Source organism: Bubalus kerabau, chromosome 1, assembly GCF_029407905.1.
Source record: "Bubalus kerabau isolate K-KA32 ecotype Philippines breed swamp buffalo chromosome 1, PCC_UOA_SB_1v2, whole genome shotgun sequence".
Taxonomy (NCBI): domain Eukaryota; kingdom Metazoa; phylum Chordata; class Mammalia; order Artiodactyla; family Bovidae; genus Bubalus; species Bubalus kerabau.
Window position 1 is genome coordinate 79,468,771 of NC_073624.1, and position 19,365 is coordinate 79,488,135.

Sequence of the window (19,365 nt, forward strand, 5' to 3'; positions counted from 1 at the left end):
AGAGGAAGGCACACACCTCCAGGGACACTTACGGTCTATCATGGTGATGGTGCTGTCTTCAACCACCTCGCTGGTCATGCCGGCCGACTGCACCTTGATAGACACCAAGTACCTCTTATGAGGCACCAACATCATGATGTTAAGCAGAGATTTTTCTTTCTCCAGCTTTCTGGAGAACTCAACTTCTTGAGTGTCCATTTTCCGGCACTCAATGCTGTACCCATCAAAGTCAGAATCGGGAGGGATCCAAGAACAGGCAATGGCTGTAGAGTTCTGAGGCCGGCAATGCAGGTTCTGTATCTTGTCTGGCTCTAAATAAAAGAGAGGGAGAGACACTTCACAACTCGGAGACACATTTTTAGTTCCTTTGACTCCAGCTAGCTCAGAGATCTAAATAAATAACTCTCGATCTTCATGTGAACTGCTTTTCATAGGTCTCCAAGGCAATTTCTGCCTACTAGGCCTCCTCACTTTGAGAAACACTGAAAGTTAAAATGCTGTCCCTTTAGAAAAAACCACCAGGTGCCAATGTGATTGCAAACAGAAATGTAAACAGGAACACTGAAACCAAGCATCAGATAGAAGGCAGGAGTCAGACAGAAGGTGGGGCAGAGTAGCCTAGAGGTTAATAGTGCAGCTTGATCTGCCTGAATTCAAATTCTGTTTATCAGCGATGCAATCCTGGGCAAGTGATTTAACATTTCTGTGGCTCATCTGTAAAGTGGGGAAGTTAAGACTATCTACTTCATGTGGTTGAGCTTCCACCATGGCTCAGTGATAAAGAATCTGCTTGCCAATGCAGGAGATGCGAGTTCAATGCCTGAGTCAGGAAGATCCTCTGGAGAAGGAAATGGCAACCACTCCAATATTCTTACTTGGGAAATCCCATGGATGGAGGAACCTGGTGGGCTACAGACGTGGCTTAGCAACTAAAGAACAAACATTTCATGTGCTTGCTGGAATGACTCAATGAGTTCAAATGTGCACAGACACCTAGCACAGGGGCTTGCGTGGTAATTGCTCAATAAATTTTAGTTCTTTTTTAAAAATTTATTTTATTTTGGGTTGCACTGGGTTTTCTTTGCTGCACATGGGCTTTCTCTCCTTGAAGCAAGTGAGGGCTACTTTTTAGTTGTGCTGCACAGGCTTCTCATTGTGGTGGCTTCTCTCGCACTGGGTCAGCAGTTACGGTGCACAGGCTTAGCTGCTCCACCTTGTGTGGGGTCTTCCCAGATCAGGGATCAAACCCATATGCCCTGTGTTGGCAGGTGGACTCCCAACCACTGGACCACCAGGGAAGTCCAGATGTTAGTTCTTACAATAAGGACAGTAAGAAATGGCATTGCTGCCTTGCTACATTCTGTGTCTGGCTTCTGTCCCTCTCTTCCACTTTTGTCTGCCCTTCCCCACTCACATGCCGTACTCCAGGCACTGAAACCCCTGTGCTTCCCCGCATACACCAGACTCTTCCACGCCCCTGTTTCACGGCCCTCTGCTTACGGTCATCCACTTTCTTCTGCCTGACACAGTGCCTGACTCAGTGGGGACTTGAATGGCAGCTGATTTTATCTGTTCTTGTGAGTGACACACCCATAAAGAAAGATTCAGTCTGAAAGAAAACCAGTCATGTAACTGTGCACGTTAATAACCAAACTGTTATTAACAAAGACTACTCTGTTATATAAGATCTTCTGGGAACTATGTGTAGACCTACTTGGCACTCCCATGGCCACACCCATTGCTCTGATTTGGAGGACAGCCCACCTTCCCCTGACCCCTAATTCGTTATAGAAGTTCTTGTCCTCAATAAACACACAGCATTGGTGTGCCACTGAGTGAAGTCCTGTTTCATATCAGGGCCTATATATTGATGCTTTTGAACTGTGGTGCTGGAGAAGACTCTTGAGAGTCCCTTGGACAGCAAGGAGATCAAACCAGTCAATCCTAAAGGAAATCAACCCTGAATATTCACTGATGCTGAAGCTCCAATACTTCGGCCATCTGATGCAAAGAGCTGACTCCTTGGAAAAGACCCTGATGTTGGGAAATGTTGAAGGCAAGAGAAGGAGGCAGCAGAGGATGAGATGGTTAGACAGCATCACTGACTCAAAGGATGTGAGTCTGAGAAAACTCTGAGAGATAATGAAGGACAGAGGAGCTTAGTGTGCTGCAGGCCATGGGATCACAAAGAGTTGGACACAACTTAGTGACTGAGCAACAACAATCAAGGTCTACAAATGTGAGCTGAGTCACAGCAGGTCAGATGAGGATGATTTAAGGAAAAAACAATCAAACCGAGAATTTTTCAGAATAGAGGAAGAATTGGCCTTTGAGGCAAACAACTTTGAACTCCCTTCAAACCAAGTCACAGTTGAGATCTAAAGACATCTCTCTTTCAGCTTTGGAGAAAGTCTTTTAAAACATCCAGCCTAATCCATCATTCTGATAATCTACACCAAGTATGGAAGTATATGGAAATTTGTTTCAATTCGATCTCTTCCTCTAAATCCTGCTTGTCTACCAAGACTCAGGTCAGGTCTCCAATTCACTAAGAAATGAGTATCTACTGCAAACAAAGTGCCCTTCTGTGTCTGTGAACAGTATAGAAATGAATAAGATATTAGCTGTAACCTCTCGGAAAGTGAGATGAGTCCTAAACATAACATAAGGTAGAAACGAAATGAGGAAGAGGATGCTCTGTGGAGTAAGAGACAACTTCCTATTGCTGGCGTTAGTGCTGGGCAGGACTTAGCAAAGCCTTTCTGGTAGAGATGACACTTCACCAAGATACTGGGAAAGAGGCATTTTAGGCAGAGACAAGCATGAACCCGGACATCAAGGGTGGGGTTAGGAGGCATGGCTGGTGGAGCCATGCACAGTGTTTTTATCACGGCTGGAATGTTTTTGCAAGAAATGGGGCACTGGAAAGATTTTACATGAGAATTCTCAACGTCTGTTTTGTTTATTCCTCTGTTATCTTGGGTTTTCTGTTACCCACAGCCAAACCTGATTCTAACTAATGCAATCCTCAAAGTTCACTCCGCCATTCCCCCTAAAACTCATTATCTAGTCCCTTTTGGTGTTGGCTGCTCTCCTCTTGAGGAAGCCCCATTTGGTAAATCCCTCTCTTACATTCTAGCATCTAGGACCAGATATAACTCTCCAGACCAGCCTCAACTGAGTTCTTAGACTGAACACCTGGGATTCAATTCCACAGCCTACAGTAAGCCACTGAAAACTCCTCCTGATCTTGCTATAAATGTAAAGTTTTAGTTCTTTTTCACATGTTTCTCTCAACATGCAGTTATCTGATCCCAAACTACTCTTTGGATAAAATATAAAACACAAGTTAAAACTACTGTAGCATTAATGTTTGTTGAATTAACAAAATAGCTACTGGCTTAAATTTCTAATTTTCAGCTTTGTATTTTATCAATAACCAATAATTCTCTGGCCTGATCTCTGAATCTACATTTACTGGGTATCATTGAGCAATAAATATTTGGATTGAGATTCCTATACCAAAAACTTCTGTTTCTTTATTTGTGGTACTTATCTCAAAATGCCTTGGGGAAGAAACTGATATATATTTTATCACTGAGGTATTTTCATCCTTAGAATTTACAGCATTATGCTGTAACCAGTCCCTCTGCTTCTGGTTTGCCCCTTTCAATCCATTCTCTGTACCACCCCCCCAGTGACTTTTATAAAATGCAAATCTATTATATCTCAGCCAAAAAGTCTTCAGTGGCTCCAATGGATTGAGGTTCAAAGTCATTACCATGGCTCACAAGACATTTCATGACCTGATTTTCCTAATCCTCACCTTTTATCTTCTGGTCAACTGAACTCCTTTCTATTTCTGTCTCCTGCCTGGTTTTTGAATCTTCTATTCTCTCTACCTGGAATATTCTTTACTTCTTTCCTCATCTCCACCTGCAAGTCTTATTCTTTCCTTAAGTTTTGATTTGGATGCTTCTCCTTCTAGGAAGTTCCCTTGTATTGGGTCAGATGTCTTTGCTATGTGCTTTTCCAGGGCCAAATGTTTCATCACACCCAAAATGTCTTTTTAATGATAGTACCTCCCACTGAGTTGTAAGCTCCATGAAGGTAGAGATGATTTATTCTTGTTAAAGCCGAATAAATGAATAAATCTATGTAGAACTTCTGTCTGAATTCAAATCTAACCAATTCCAGGTAAAAATATGGATTTAAACCAAGCCCCAATGCAATACGATGTTGGAACACATACTTCCTCCCCATTTCATCTGAGAACCAAGAGTAGCAAAACATGTCATACTTGTCCTCACAGATCCAAAAATTGGTTTGCTGTAGGTTTTCCAGAAATCACCACTGACGGTCTTGACGCTAAATTGATAAGATCTCCCTGGACGAAGACCATGCACGATGCGTCCTTCTGATTTTCTGTTGCTGTAGGGGTTGAAGACTGTGATGGCATCTCTGGGGAACCACTGCAGCTCAAAGTCATCATAGTCTGTCCAGTCTGGTGGCCCTTTCCAGGTGATGGCCAATGATGTGTTTGTAACATCAGCAAATGACATAAGACTGGGAGGACTTGGAGCTATATGTATGAGAAAGTGAAAAAATCATGCAATTATTTCTGCACCATACACAAATAAGATAGCTGAGTGACATCAGACATACTTTTAATGTACTTTGTAGGAAGAGGTAATATGATACCATAATAATAAAAGCTTCCATTTATAGTCTTTACTATGTGTAAGACACAGTCCTCAAATGTTTTATGTACATTTTGTTTAATTTTTATAATCAGCTTTTTTTTTTTAACCAGGGTGCTATGGAGCATGAGTGTGCCCTGAATGGTTTATAAGTGTGAAAGTGAAAGTGAAGGCTGGAGTTAACAATTACATCCAATTGAGAAAGCCTTGTTCATTGACTCCATGGTGGCACACAGATATCAATGTTATCTGTGTGTGCCCGAGAAATATTTAGAAAGCTCTGCTGGACTTCCCTGGTTATTAAGAATCCACCTGCCATTGCAGGGGGACACAGGTTCAATCCCTGGTCAGCAAAAACTGCTGAGAAGCAACTAAGCCCTGAAGCCAGTAGACCCTAGAGTCAGTGCTCTACAACAAGAGAAGCCCCCGCAATGAGAAGCTGAGAAGCTGAGAAGTCTTTATACCACAACTAGAGAAAGCCCGAGTGCAGCAACAAAGACCTAGCACAGCCAAAAAAAAAAACAAAAACAAAAACAAAAACATTGCTCATAGTAATTTAATGATGATATATATGATCATCCCCATTTTACAGATAAGAAAGCTGAGGCTTGGAGGTGCTCAGTGACCTGCCCAGTTTCACATAGGTAAGTGGAGGAGCTATGTCAACTACCCAGCTGTTTTTTACCCCAAGTCTATCTCCTTTATCCACTCTACCATAGACCCTTCCCAAGTTCAGGGGTGAGCACATAGCACATCACTGATTTTATTTCTTGTTAATAAGATCACAATTAAAACATGCCTGTGGAAGCTACTTCCCGCCAGTGCTTGGCCACTGGTAACTGAGCTTCTTACCTGTTCTGCTCTCCCCCGTGGCCCTGTTGCTGAGATCTCCACTGTGAGTTATCACACATAGAGTGTACTTCCTTCCGGGAACGAGGCCATGAAAACGCCACTCTGTCAGGTCCTTGTCTTTCCAGTTTTCCTTCTTTGTGCCATTGGGGTTATAGAGAATCAGTTCATAAAAGTCAAAGTCCCCAGGGGCTGGACTCCAGCTGAACCAGAGGCTGTCTGTCATGTTCTGATTGGATCCTTTGAGGTTACTCACAGTGGCTGGGACTGAAACAGAGGGAAAACCTTTACTGAAAACACAACAGATGGAAACAAAAGCATCTGGCCCCACAGATGAACACAGGAGCTATGCTGGGTGTATGGATGAGCAGCACCTATTGTAGAGTCAGATCTTGCTTCTATTTCAGGTCACCTGAGTTTAAGAGCATGTGGTCTAGAGACCTGGCACAAATTAAAATCAAATTAAAAAAAGCACAATAGGAGATGACTTCTATTAATATATGCTTGCTACATGTCCTCTGATAAACATATAAAGTTAAATTTTCAGAAATGATTAATTAAGACAGGTCAAATAGTTTATAACTTAGCTTACCAAAGACCCTGAAAGTATTCATAAAAGGTTCCTGCCTCTTCCCGTCTGGTTCATCTTACTCGTGGCCACCATCCCATAATACCCTTCTCTGGGCCACTTTACTTCCTCTCCATCCTCTTTTAGACTCTCAGTTCTTTCTTCCCAAAAACCTATCCTGACAGAACCTCAATTAGGAAAAGAAGTGTTGACAGTCATTTCTACCACAGTGTAAGTTAGTCAGACTGGTACCTGTCCCATGGGTATGTAAGTTTCATGATTCCTTGGAGAGTGAAGACTGTTGTTCCTTTTTGGAGGAACTTTAAACATTAATGGGCAGATCAGGGAACATGTGCATAGGCAGATGGCCCTGAAAACAGTAACACCTAGGCAATTCTACTTACGGCTCATCTGCTGCTATTTTTTAAAAATTCTTTATTTATTTATTTATTTTGGGCTATGCTGGGTCTTTGTCACTACACATGCACTTTCCCTGCAGTGCTTGAGCTTCTCATGGCGGCAACTTCTCTTGTTGCAGGGCACTGTCTGTAGGGTGTGTGGGCTTCAGCAGTTGTGGTGCATGGGTTTAGTTGCCCCGTGGCATGTGGAATCTTCCCAGACCAGGGATCAAACCTATGTCTTCTGCACGGGCAGGCAGATTGCTAACCACTGGACCACCAGGAAGTTCCTGCTGCTCTTTTTCATTCCCTCAGAAGACAAACTGAGAAATCCTATTGAGTGCCTAGAATGAGCTCTTCCCATGGTTCCTCCCACCTTGAGGTCTCAGCTGGAAGCCTTCTCTGTATAAAGTGGTCTCTAAGTCTAGTCTTGCTAAGTCACTCTCCATCACAATGTACTGCATATTTCCTTCAGAGGATTGAAGGCATTCCAGAATCATCTTTCTTTAAAATCTGCCGTCCTGCCCCTTCCCCTTATTTGGTAAGGAAGACCCCTATGAAGTCAGGGACCCATGTAAGTCTTGTCTGCTGTCCTAGTCCAGAAGTGAGCTCAGTGCCTGGCACACAAGAGTGCTCAAAAATGATTATCAATTGAGAATGAGAGTTGAATAGAAAAATGAGACAATAGACTCAAAAGAGGTGGCAAGAATACACAGAACTATACAAGGAAGATCTTAATGACTCAGATAACCATGATGGTGTGATCACTCACCTAGAGCCAAACATCTTGTAGTGCAAAGTCAAGCAGGCCTTAGGAATCATCACTATGAACAAAGCTAGTGGAGGTGATGGAATTCCAGCTGAGATATTTCAAATCCTAAAAGATGATGCTGTGAAAGTGCTGCACTCAATGTCAGTAAATTTGGAAAACTCATAAGTGGCCACAGGACTGGAAAGGGTCAGTTTTCATTCCAATCCCCAAAAAGAGCAATGCCAAAGAATGTTCAAACTATCATACAATTGCACTCATTTCACATGCCAACAAAGTAATGCTCAAAATTCTCCAAGCTAGGCTTCAACAATATGTGAACCATGAACATCCAGATGTTCAAGCTGGATTTAGAAAAGGCAGAGGAACCAGAGATCAAATTGCCAACATTTACTGGATCATAAAAAAAAGCAAGAGAATTCCAGAAAAACATCTACTACTGCTTCATTGATTACGCTAAAGCCTTTGACTGTGTGGATCACAACAAACTGTGTAAAATTCTTAAGGAGATGGGAATACCAGACAACCTTATGTGCCTCCTGTGAAACCTGTATGCAGGTCAAGAAGCAACAGTTAGAACTGGACACGGGACAATGGACTGGTTGCAAACTGGGAAAGGAGTATGTCAAGGCTGTATATTGTCACCCTGCTTATTTAACTTATATGCAGAGTACTTCTTGTGAAATGCCAGGCTGGATGAAGCACAAGCTGGAATCAAGACTGCTGGGAGAAATATCAATAACCTCAGATATGCAGATGACACCGCCCTTATGACAGAAAGTGAAGAGGAACTAAAGAGCCTCTTAATGAAGGTAAAAGAGGAGAGTGAAAAAGCTGGTTTAAAACTCAGCATTCAAAAAACTAAGATCATGGCATCTAGTCCCATCACTTCATGGCAAATAGATGGGGAAACAATGGAAACTGAGAGACTTTATTTTCTTGGGCTCCAAAATCACTGCAGATGGTGACTGCAGCCATGAAATTAAAAGATGCTTGCTTCTTGGAATAAAAGCTGTGACAAACCTAGACAGCATATTAAAAAGTAGATACATTACTTTGCTGACAAAGATCAGTATAGTCAAAACTATGGTTTTTTCAGCAGTCGTGTATGGATGTGAGTTGGACTATAAAGAAGGCTGAGTGTGGAAGAATTGATGCTTTTGAACTGTGGTGTTGGAGAAGACTCTTGAGAGTCGCTTGGACTGCAAGGGTATCAAACCAGTCAATCGTAAAGGAAATCAATCCTGAATATTCTTTGGAAGGACTGATGCTGAAGCTGAAGCTCCAGTACTTTGGCTACCTGATGCGAACAGCCAATCTTTTCCCAGATTGAAGGAAGGAGGAGAAGGGGGACGACAGAGGATGAGATGGTTGGATGGCATCATTGACTCGATGGACATGAGTTTGAGCAAGCTCTGGGAGACAGTGAAGGACAGGGAAGCCAGGTATGTTGCGGTCCATGGAGTCACAAAGAGTTGGACATGACTGAGCAACTGAACAACAACAATGGAGAAAGAGTAGATTCAGTTTCTTATGTGAAACCCAGAGATGCTTCTTTTGCATTTTCCTAGAACTCTTGTGTTCACTGCATCTTGTGCTGTGTTTCTGATTCACAGTGATCATTGCTTTTTGTCCCGTTTGTAGCTGCCCTCCTTTGCACCTGCTCCCCACTCCATCTATTTCTTGTAGAAAGCTGAAAGGCACAGTTTGAATTGAACCGATGTGTTATAACCCTCTTGTAGTGGTTTGCTGGCAAGTGGAGGAGCCAGATTCATTTTTCCACCAAACTCTTACGAGGTAAACACACGGTGGAAACAAAGCAGAAACCAATGCAGAAACTATTTTGACATATAAATCAAATGTCTGATTTAGGGTTAGAAATTTCATATAAAGGTCACAAATTTCATATAAAGCTACACCCTGGGTAGAGTAGGAAACTAAAATCAAATCAAGGAAAAGCCAGTGAGTACTGTGACAATTTCCCTGCTGTTCATTACAGACTGAGTCCAGTCTTACCTGTTCTCCCAAATATGAAAGACTCATTCGACAGCTCCCCACTGTGAGTTACAATCACCATTCTGTACATTCGACCTTGTAGCAAGTTCTGGAAGGAGAAGCTCTGGACTTGCGGGTCAACTAGAGCTCGATCCTTAAGAGTTCGATCTGGGTTGTACAGAAAGATGTTGTAGGAGTTGAGCTCCCCCTCTGAGGGGGTCCAGCTAAAGGACAGGTGTCGGGTGGAGTTCTCTGTGATCCTCAGATTGGTGACAGCTGCCGGGACTAGAAAAATCAGGAAGCAAGAGAGTGAGACTGAGTTTTGGCACATTTCTGACACAGCCCCAGACTGACGTCTGATGGCCACACTCCAACAAGAAGCTCAAAACACGTGGTCCCTGCTTTTGAAAACACTTGACTTCATGGAGACCCCAAAGCAAATAAATCTGAATATTGTGAATTATTGATGCTGGAACTGTTAATGTTAAAAAAAAAAAAACCTCAAGAGAACAGGAAAAAAACCACTAATGGAATACTGTATTCAAAGACATTTTTAATATTCATATTTATAGAAATATATATTTATAATATAATTTAACTATATTTATATATTTTATAACATTTATAAAATAAATGTTAGTCTGACCTGTGTAACTAAATGTTTTTCCCATACTAAGAGCTAGATCAGAGACAAAAAAAAAAACTATCTCTGAGTGCCATCTGAGAGCTAAAAAGTGACCATTGGAGGGAAGGGCAGAGTGGAGGAGAGAGTGAGTGGACAAGGAAAGGAAAATCAAGCAGGAAGAAAATTCTATTAGAGATATAGGAAAGATATAGTAGAGGACAGAGGAGCCTGGTGTGCTACAGTCCATGAGGTCACAAAGAGTTGGACATGACTGAACAACAACAATGAGAAAGAGAAGGAAGAGGAAAAGCCAAAACTATATATATAAAAAAAAGATTTACATTAGGATTTTGCAACCCCTTTGCCCTTCCATGCTACCTGCTGGCAAGGTGATCGAGTGCCACCAGAAACAACCTGCTTCCAGACTGTTGGCACAGATGCTGCCTTACACCCAAGAAGTCTTAAGATGCCAGTGGAAATAAGACAGGACACCTGTCTCAGTTTCTCTTGGGTTCTCCACTCCATACACCTTCTTGGGCTCTTTTGCTTTTCCCCTCTCCTTATGCCAGATCCTTAAAAGTTGGTATTTCCCATGGTATCATCCTCTGTCCCCTTCATAATCCATAATATTAGCTCAGCAATCAATCCCAGTCACTTTATAGATTGCTACGGTCTGCAAGTTTGTGCTCCTCCCTCCCCCCACCAAATCCATACGTTGAAACCTAGCGGGTGTAGCCAGTGGGAGATAATTAGGTCTTAAGGGTAGAGACCTTGTGAGTGGGATCAGTGCCTTATGAAAAAGACCACAGAGGGTGCTCTTGTCCTCCCTGCCACGTGAAGACACAGTGAGGAGGTATAAGCCAGAAAATGGGCCCTCACCAGACACTGAATCTGTTGGAGTCTTGACCTTGACCTTCCAGCCTCCAGAACTGTGAGCATTAATGTCTGTTGTTCAAACCATTTAGTTTATGATATTCTCAGTACAGAATCCTGAACAGACTAAAACATGGGAGAATTTAACTAGAATTTTTATCCCAGTCTTTATCCCCAGCTCACTTTTGTGAGGTGGGTCCTTATTTTCAATGACCTATTGCTCACCTCTGTCTACACATCCTCCAGACATCTCAAACTCAGTCTGGAACTGAGCCCTGTGTCTTCTTCCCTGACACTCTCTCTTCCAGCTTCTCTTATCTCAGTTAACAGAATCATCTTCCACCCGATACCCCATGGAGAAACTCTAGAATCTTCTGTTCCTCCTCTTACACTCCACTTAGCCACTCGGTGCCGTCTTATCTAACACAGGACTATTTCTTCATTGTATCTACTACTCTTCCTCAGGCCCCTGAGTTAGTTTAGCTTTGGACCCTTACTCTTTCTATGACTGCCATCAGCTTAGGATCCCAGTCACCGCTCTAACCACCTCCTCCCACTCTGCTGTCACTCACTGTCTGCCAACAGTGGCCTCATCACTGTTCCTCCAACTGGCCTCCACCCTCCCGCCTCAGGATCTTTGCCTTGCTGTTTGCTCTACTTGGGGATGGGCTAAGTAGCTTGGTCAGGTCCAACTCTGTGTGACTCTATGAACTATAGCCTGCCAGGCTCCTTTGTCCATGGGATTCTCTAGGCAAGAATACTGGAGTGGATTGCCATTCCCTTCTCCAGGGGATCTTCCCAACTCAGGGATCGAACCGGCAGCTCTTACATCTAACTTGCATTGGCAGGTGGGTTGAGGTAAAGAACCCACCTGCCAATGCAAGTGAAGGCAATGGCACACCACTCCAGTACTCTTGCCTGGAAAATCCCATTGATGGAGGAGCCTGGTGGGCTGCAGTTCATGGGGTTGCAAAGAGTTGGACATGAATGAGTGACTTCCCTTTCACTTTTCACTTTCATGCATTGGAGAAGGAAATGGCAACCCACTCCAGTGTTCTTGCCTGGAGAATCTTAGGGATGGGGGAGCCTGGTGGGCTGCAGTCTATGGGGTCACACAGAGTCGGACACAACTGAAGTGACTTAGCAGCAGCAGCAGCAGCACCACCTGGGCTTCCCAGGTGGTGCTACTTGGGGATACTCTTCCCCAAATGTCTATACCATCCTCTTTCTCAATTTTTTTTTTTTTTTAAATTTTTACTCAACTGTCACCCTCTCAACAAAACCTTTCAGGACTGTACTATCTAAAATGTTAAGCTTCTAACACTTGCTAACCCACTTTCCTGCTTTAATTTTCTTCTCAGTGAAAAGTGAAAGTCACTTAGTCATGTCTGACTCTTTGTGACCCCATGGACTGTCACCAGGGTCCTCTGTCCATGGGATTCTCCAGGCAAGAATACTAGAGTGGATAGCCGTTCCCTTCTCCAGGGGATCTTCCCATTCCAGGGATCAAATCCAGCTCTCCTGCATTGCAGGCAGATTCTTTACCATCTGAGCTACCAGGAAAGTCCTTTCAGAACTAGGTACTTAATAATCATTAGACCAGTGGTACTGTCTGAATAATGGCCCCCAAAGACATCCATGTCCTGATCTCCAGAACCTGTGAATATGTTACTTTCTGTGACAAAATAGACTTTGCAAGTGTGATTGAGTCAAGGATCTTGAGGTGACAAGATTATTCAGGATTGTCCAGGTGGTGACCAATGGAATCACAAGAGTCCATAAAAGATGGAAGAAGGAGGTGGAATAGCAGAGAAGTTGGAGTGAAGTCACTCCTGGAAGAAATGTGAGTGACCTCTAGAATTGAAAAGGCAAGGAATAGATTCTCCCTATAAAGTCTCTAGAATAGAAACACAACCCTTGTGTGACCTGACACCTTGATTTTGACGCCATGAGGCTTATTTTCCGATTTTGATCTACAGAACTGTAAGATGATGTATTTGTGTTGTTTGAGCTACAAAGTTGGTGACAATATATTACAGCAACAATAAGAAATGAACAGAACCAGTTTTGATGAAGAATCTTGAATTGGAGTGTGGCGAGCTGAAGGCTGTGTGAACAGGCCAGCTGGTGTGGAAGTGGAAGATCACCATGCATGTTCCTGCTGTGTCAAGAAATAGACTTCATCTCCCAAGGTTACTTCATCCCTTTGAGTCTGCGGTTCTTAAGGAATGGCAGACAAGGCTGTATCTTGCACAAAACAGTAAGCTGTGCGAATTACCTGTTCGGCCTTCTGTTTGGGCTTCCTTGCTAAAGAGGCCTCCGCTGACGGTTAGGACCTGTATCTTGTACTTCTTTCCTGGTGTTAGGTCTTCAAACTTGTGCTGCTTCGTGGTGGCTGCCTCTGATGTGTTACTTAGGAGGATCCCATTTTCACTCAGAAGTAGGATATCATATCTTTCTGCCATGCCAACAGCTTTTTGCCAACTTACTATTAAGGAATGACTACTGTATGCATTGTCTGCAGTTATTCCCTGGACAGACGCTGGGACTGCAAAAGAAAAAAAAAAATTAGAGAGAAGCAGGTTCCATCACTTAGGGCAAAGTAATCAATTGAGAAAAACTTTCCTAAATCAACTGCAGATGGAAGATGATGCCTCATGGTTGCCCTTCAGACAAAGTGTTGGTCTGGCCAAAAAGCTTGTTCAGCTTTTTCTGTAACACCCTATGGAATGGACTTTTGGGGCCAACCCAGTATTTCTTGACCTGAATTATCCATATAACTGCTTAGATTCTCTATTTTCCCCTCCTCTGATTTAGAAAGGATCTTGAAGTCAAACAAGTAGAAAAATTAGTGAGAGTGACACTAAGAGATATGCAGAGTGCTACGTATCTAAGTATTTACGAAGTGGAAGAATGCTGCACAAACTTACATTCAATGGATATAGTTTGGATGACTGAATTATGTTGTTTGTTTAGACTTTCCTTCCCAAGATTAACTCAGGTCAAAGCTTAAAGCCTTGACCTAAGCACTAGCATATAACAGTCTTTGTCCTACGGCTTCTGATGTGAAAGGCCAGATAGTATTGTTTATTAATAATATTTAGTGTTCTATGTTTATATATTTTTCTCATTCTACCCCATCTCCTCAAGAGATCTCATCCACTCCCATGATTTGAATTGTCACCCATGTGGTGATGACTCCCAGATTTAAACTCAGTTCAGATCTCTCTTCTAGTATTGCAAATGACATTCCTCTCTGGATGTTCCACAGACTCCCAACTCTCAAGATGCCCAAATCGAACTCCTCATCGCCCTTCCACCACCTCCTTAGTGCTCTTTGTTTCTATCTCTTGGTCCAAGTCAGAAACTTGACGTGTCACCCTCACCCTTCTACATAATCAAGCATGAGTCCTGTCATTCTTGAACCTTAAATCTTGCATCTCTTGGGTCTCTCCACTTCTGTCCTCCTCTGCTGCACTAGCCTAGGACACTGTCCTTTCTCACTCACAGCACTGCAAGTGTCTCTTGACCAGAGTTTCCTCATGTCCCACTGCTCCAAACTGCAGTGTTTGGCAGATTCTCATAGCACACAATGCTGAAGGCCCTTCATTGCTCTCTGTAATTCTATAACCTTAACAATGAGGCCCTTGGCAATTAGGTCCATCTACCTACTTGGCCACATGGCTCACATCTTTATTCTAGAAATAATGGTGTGTAGCTCCTCAAATGTGCCATGCATCCTCTTCCCTCCAGGCCTTCACTTTTCTGCTTGAACCAGATCAACATACTTCACCAGGATAATCTCCTCGTATCTTTTTAAATGTTACTTTCTCCTGGAAGCCTTCCCTGACTCTTTTTTCCCCAAAATATTTATTTATTTATTTGGCTGTGCCAGGTCTTAGTTGCAGTATGCAGGGTCTTTAGCTGTGGCATGTAGTGGCATGTAGGATCTAGTTCCCTGACCAGGAATTGAACCCAGGCCCCCTGTATTGGGAGCATGGAGTCTTAGCCATTGGACCACCAGGCAAGTCCCCCTGACTCTTTTTGTTTGCTTCTATAATATCCCATTTTTACTTTCATTTGAACAAGTATTGTGTTGTACTGTAATTGCCTTTTCACTTCTCTGCTTCCTTCTCTAGACTGTAGACTTCTTTGGTCAAGGGCTCTATCGTGCTGTTGAGTTTCCATTTTCTAACATAGTGCTTGACATATAGTTGGAGATACATATGAAATAGAGACAGGCAGGGCACAGTACAGAGGCCCAGGCCCCACAACTAAATAAATGGTCATGAGGGTAGAAGACACCTAGCACATATTGTGTCGTGGTAGAGAGACCATGAACTTTGGAGTCAGAGACACTTAGATGTGAATTATAGTTCTAGGTCTTATTACATGTATCCTTGATAATGTTTCATAAACTTTCTGAGCCTTACTGTCCTCATCTATAAAATGAAGATAATGATCTCTACTTTGTAGTGTGGCTAAAGATCATTTTTTTTTTTAAGATTTTTTTTTTGATGTGGACTGGACCATTTTAAAAGTCTTTATTGAATTTGTTACAATATTGCTTCTGTTTTATGTTTTGGTTTTTTGGCTCTGAAGTATGTGGGATCTTAGCTCCCTGACCAGGGATCAAATCTGCACCCCTGCATTGGAAGGCGAAGTCTTAAACACTGGGCCACCAGGAAAGTCCCTAAGGATCGTGTCAGATGCCTGGTATTTACAGGGTGCTTCTAGCTTATTTTTGTTTTGAAAGCACTATATGAATAGTGTTATTAATATAAATGCAGATGGTGACTGCAACCATGAAATTAAAAGATGCTTACTCCTTGGAAGAAAAGCTATGACAAACCTAGACAGCATATTAAAAAGCAGAGACATTACTTTGCCGACAAAGTTCCACCTGGTCAAAGCTATGGTTTTGCCAGTAGTCATGTGCAGATGTGAGAGTTGGACAATAAAGAAAGCTGAGTGCCAAAGAATTGATGCTTTTGAACTGTGGTGTTGGAGAAGACTCTTGAGAGTCCCTTGGACTGCAAGGAGATGAAACCAATCATTGCTAAAGGAAATCGGTCCTGAATATCATTGGAAGGACTGATGTTGAAGCTGAAACTCCAATACTTTGCCCACCTGATGCGAAGAACTGACTCATTGGAAAAGACCCTGATGCTGGGAAAGATTGAAGGCAGGAGGAGAAGAAGGGGATGACAGAGAATGGGATGGTTGGATTACATCACCAACTTGATGGACACAAATTTGAGCAGGCTCCGGGAGTTGGTGATGACAGGGAGGCCTGGTGTGCTGCAGCCCATGGAGTTGCAAAGAGGTGGACACGACTGAGTGACTGAACTGAACTGATTAATATATAAATAAATGGGCTTCCCAGGTGGTGCTAGTGGTAAAGAACTTGCCTGCCAAGGCAGGAGATGTAAGAGATGTTCAATCCCTGGGTCAGGAAGATCCCCTGGAGGAGGACATGGCAACCCACCCCAGTATTCTTGCCTGAGAATGCCATGGACAGAGGAGCCTGGCAGGCTATGGTTCATGGGGTCACAAAGAGTTGGACATGACTGAAGTGACTTAGCATGCATTAATATAAATAAACAGAATATTATTAATTTATCACAAATGAAATAGATGACGTAAGTGTATTTTTCTTTAAAGAATTTATAGAAAGGAGTAAACTTTTGAAAAATGCATAGGTTAGAAAATCAGCTATTTATATTCCTTGAGTGAGAAAAAAAAATCTATCCATATGATTTGGTTTCTAATTACCTTTCATTTGCTTTGAACATCTCTATTGAAAAAGGAAAATGCAAAGAAAAAAATATGAGAAAAGCTCTTGAAACCACATTGAACTGTATAAATTTTGTGGTTTTGAATTTGCATATTGTCCATCTGTGAATGGCCCTGGAGAACTACCTGGCCCTTTTCGAGGTGGACACTTACTTGTCCTCCCAAGCGCATCAATCTGGTTCTTCTGGGACCCGCTGACAGAAGCGATCACAATCCGGTACTGCTCGCCAGCCTCCAGCCTCTGGAACGTGTGCTCAGAGACGTGCTTGAGGACAGTCTGAGACTCGACCATTTGATTCTGCCTGAATGCTGACACCACATAGGAATCCACGTCACCCCCACCAGGGGTCCAGTTCACTGTCAGGCTATCTGTTGCCCCACTGGGAGAAATGTGAATATTTTTGACCACACTAGGAACTAAGAAAAGACAGTAAATTTTAAAAAAATCACTTAGAGAATGAGTTGTGGAAACTTTCAACTAAAATTTTCATGCTTCCTACCTTTTGGCATCTACTGAAAGAATACATATGAAAAAATTGCTATCAGTCTACCATTTTTGTCTGACTTTTCTGCTTGAACTGAAGTTGATAGGGGGAATTTAGAGGGACATTAGGGCCAGTGAGTGGAAATGAAGAATGCCAGTTATACAGAGGGTGAGACTGTCTTGGTCCAAGTCTTGGTTTCCTCATTTACTAGCTGTAGGACTATAGGCAAATTATTCAACCCCTCATCAGAAAAACAGCAGTGATAATAATAGTAACCAGTCCATGAAATTGTTAGGACTGAACAAAATTTACACATAAAGTTCTTTGCTGTGGGTCCAGTTCACAGTAAACTCTCAATAAATGTTAGCTGTTATAGCAATACCCCCAATAGCATTCCCAAGAAGGAATACACAACCAACCAACTGACTGACTAACCAACCAACCCAGTTATTTCTACTTAATTTGTATGACTCACAGGCAACAGCTATTCACATCAGTTCAATGCTTTTTTTTTTCAGAAACTTTTGCTTCTTCCCTACGTCATACTTCAGTTTTGTTAAACCAGCTTGGACAACATCATTGTCACTATCGAGATAAACTCCTTTCTTGCCACTCCTTCCTCACCCCTTAGGCCTTCAAATCCTCAACCAAAACACTTGGCTACCCAACATGCTAAATACACCGCTCTATTTCCAATTACCTGTGAAGCCCTCAATGAAGGCCGACTGCTGGACATCTCCACTAATCGTCAAGACAAGAATTTTATACTTGCGCCCTGGTGTGAGGGAGGTGAATCGATACTCAGTTGCAGTGCTGACAAGGTGAAAAGGAGGAAATACTTTCATATCGTTGAAGAGCAGCTGGATCTCGTACTGGTCGACATCCCCATCAGCTCGTGTCCATGTCACCCAAAGGTCCTCAGTGCTCCTGTTCTTCAGCGTGAGATCCTTAACAGCCTCTGGGACTACAAGAAGACATTTCGAGAAAGTGACTGATTAGAGTTTACTCCACAATAATTTATGAATCACATTCACAGAACTGGCAAACATCTCTCTTCCCCAAATAAACCACGTCAGCAACTTCACGCATAATTAAACAAGAAAAATTGGAAGCCACTATTAAAATTGTAATTTTTTTCCTTACATAAATCTTATATGCTAAGTGTTGGTAGAATATAATTATAAAATGAGTTATGATTTCAATCATAAGATAAAATAAGATGTCTAGAACTTTAAATGCATGATGCAGGAGGACAGGGAAGAAAAATGTGAAATTTGGCCTTCCTGCTTGTCCACTATGCTTGCTTTTATCTGTCAATAAATATTCTGTGATTACAAGGTCCTGGCTTGGCTGAATGATGTTAGTTCCAAGTGAGACTAACTGGGAATATAATTTACTGATCAGTAAGTAGATAAAATGCAAGGTTCAGATAAATTATATACTCAATGACCTTTAAAGTCCCAACCAACCATCACATTTTGCAATCTTTCCACTTACTTGTTCTTCCATTCCCTTGTTCACTGGCTTCATACTGTCCACTTTTTGTACTAACAGTAACACTGTACAACCGTCCAGGGACTAGCTTAACAAATATACACTCATTTTCAGACTTGGGAACGCGTTTTGTTTGAATGAAGTTGTTTTTGTTTTTAATGGTGACTTCATAGTGATCAAAGTCTCCAGAGGCATGTACCCAGGATACCTTCAAATAGTCACTCCTGGCCGAGTTGCTGATACTGACTCCCTGGACCTTGTTAGGCACTGAAAAAAGAGAACAGAAAACAGCTAGATATAGGATGATTCTGAGGGAGCCATTGATCACAGATGATAATCTTAGATGATAAAGGAAACTGAGTAGATTTTTACTGTGTGTATTTAAAAGAAAAAATATTAAGACCTTCAGATCACAAATTTCTGGAGAGGAAAGATGGTTACACTATTTGGAGTGATTAAATGGATCTTTTTATATAGAACCTGATGAATGAATTCTAATCCTATTGTTAGCCTATACAAAGTGCATTGTACAAGATGGAACATTAAATGTAATAACCGATGATTAATATGAATGACGGTGATAACAATAATTCCAGCATACCTTGGCAACTCAATATATGACAATAAGTTACCAACATGAGTATAAACAATCCAAAAGAAAGTGGAAGAAGAGGAAGGACATGTGGTAATTGATACATGAAAATGTGTTCAGCATCATTGGTGATCAAGGAAATGCTAGTTAGGGCCATGGTAAAGTACCATTTTACATACATGTGGTTGACAAAGTTTAAAAACCTGATAAAACCCAGTGTG

General features: G+C 42.1%; 1 protein-coding gene and 1 long non-coding RNA gene across 6 annotated transcripts in view; one reads left to right on the forward strand and one right to left on the reverse strand.

The window, feature by feature from the left end:
* Positions 1 to 17,752, forward strand: part of LOC129652203 (uncharacterized) — a 31,432-nt gene extending 13,680 nt beyond the window's left edge. The window contains exons 3-4 of the long non-coding RNA XR_008714491.1: positions 5,293 to 5,344; positions 17,577 to 17,752. This is a non-coding gene — a long non-coding RNA (uncharacterized LOC129652203). The remainder of the gene's footprint in view (positions 1 to 5,292; positions 5,345 to 17,576) is intronic.
* Positions 1 to 19,365, reverse strand: part of PTPRB (protein tyrosine phosphatase receptor type B) — a 129,177-nt gene that overhangs the window by 38,868 nt on the left and 70,944 nt on the right. For 4 of the 5 annotated variants that reach the window (XM_055580470.1, XM_055580492.1, XM_055580500.1 and 1 more), the window contains 8 exons: positions 18,556 to 18,819; positions 17,759 to 18,022; positions 16,727 to 16,990; positions 13,056 to 13,325; positions 9,301 to 9,564; positions 5,553 to 5,816; positions 4,301 to 4,582; positions 33 to 311 (listed from right to left, as the gene is read on the reverse strand). In XM_055580470.1, coding sequence (XP_055436445.1) covers positions 33 to 311; positions 4,301 to 4,582; positions 5,553 to 5,816; positions 9,301 to 9,564; positions 13,056 to 13,325; positions 16,727 to 16,990; positions 17,759 to 18,022; positions 18,556 to 18,819 — 2,151 coding nt within the window. The remainder of the gene's footprint in view (positions 1 to 32; positions 312 to 4,300; positions 4,583 to 5,552; positions 5,817 to 9,300; positions 9,565 to 13,055; positions 13,326 to 16,726; positions 16,991 to 17,758; positions 18,023 to 18,555; positions 18,820 to 19,365) is intronic. The other variant, XM_055580480.1, reaches the window with a different exon arrangement.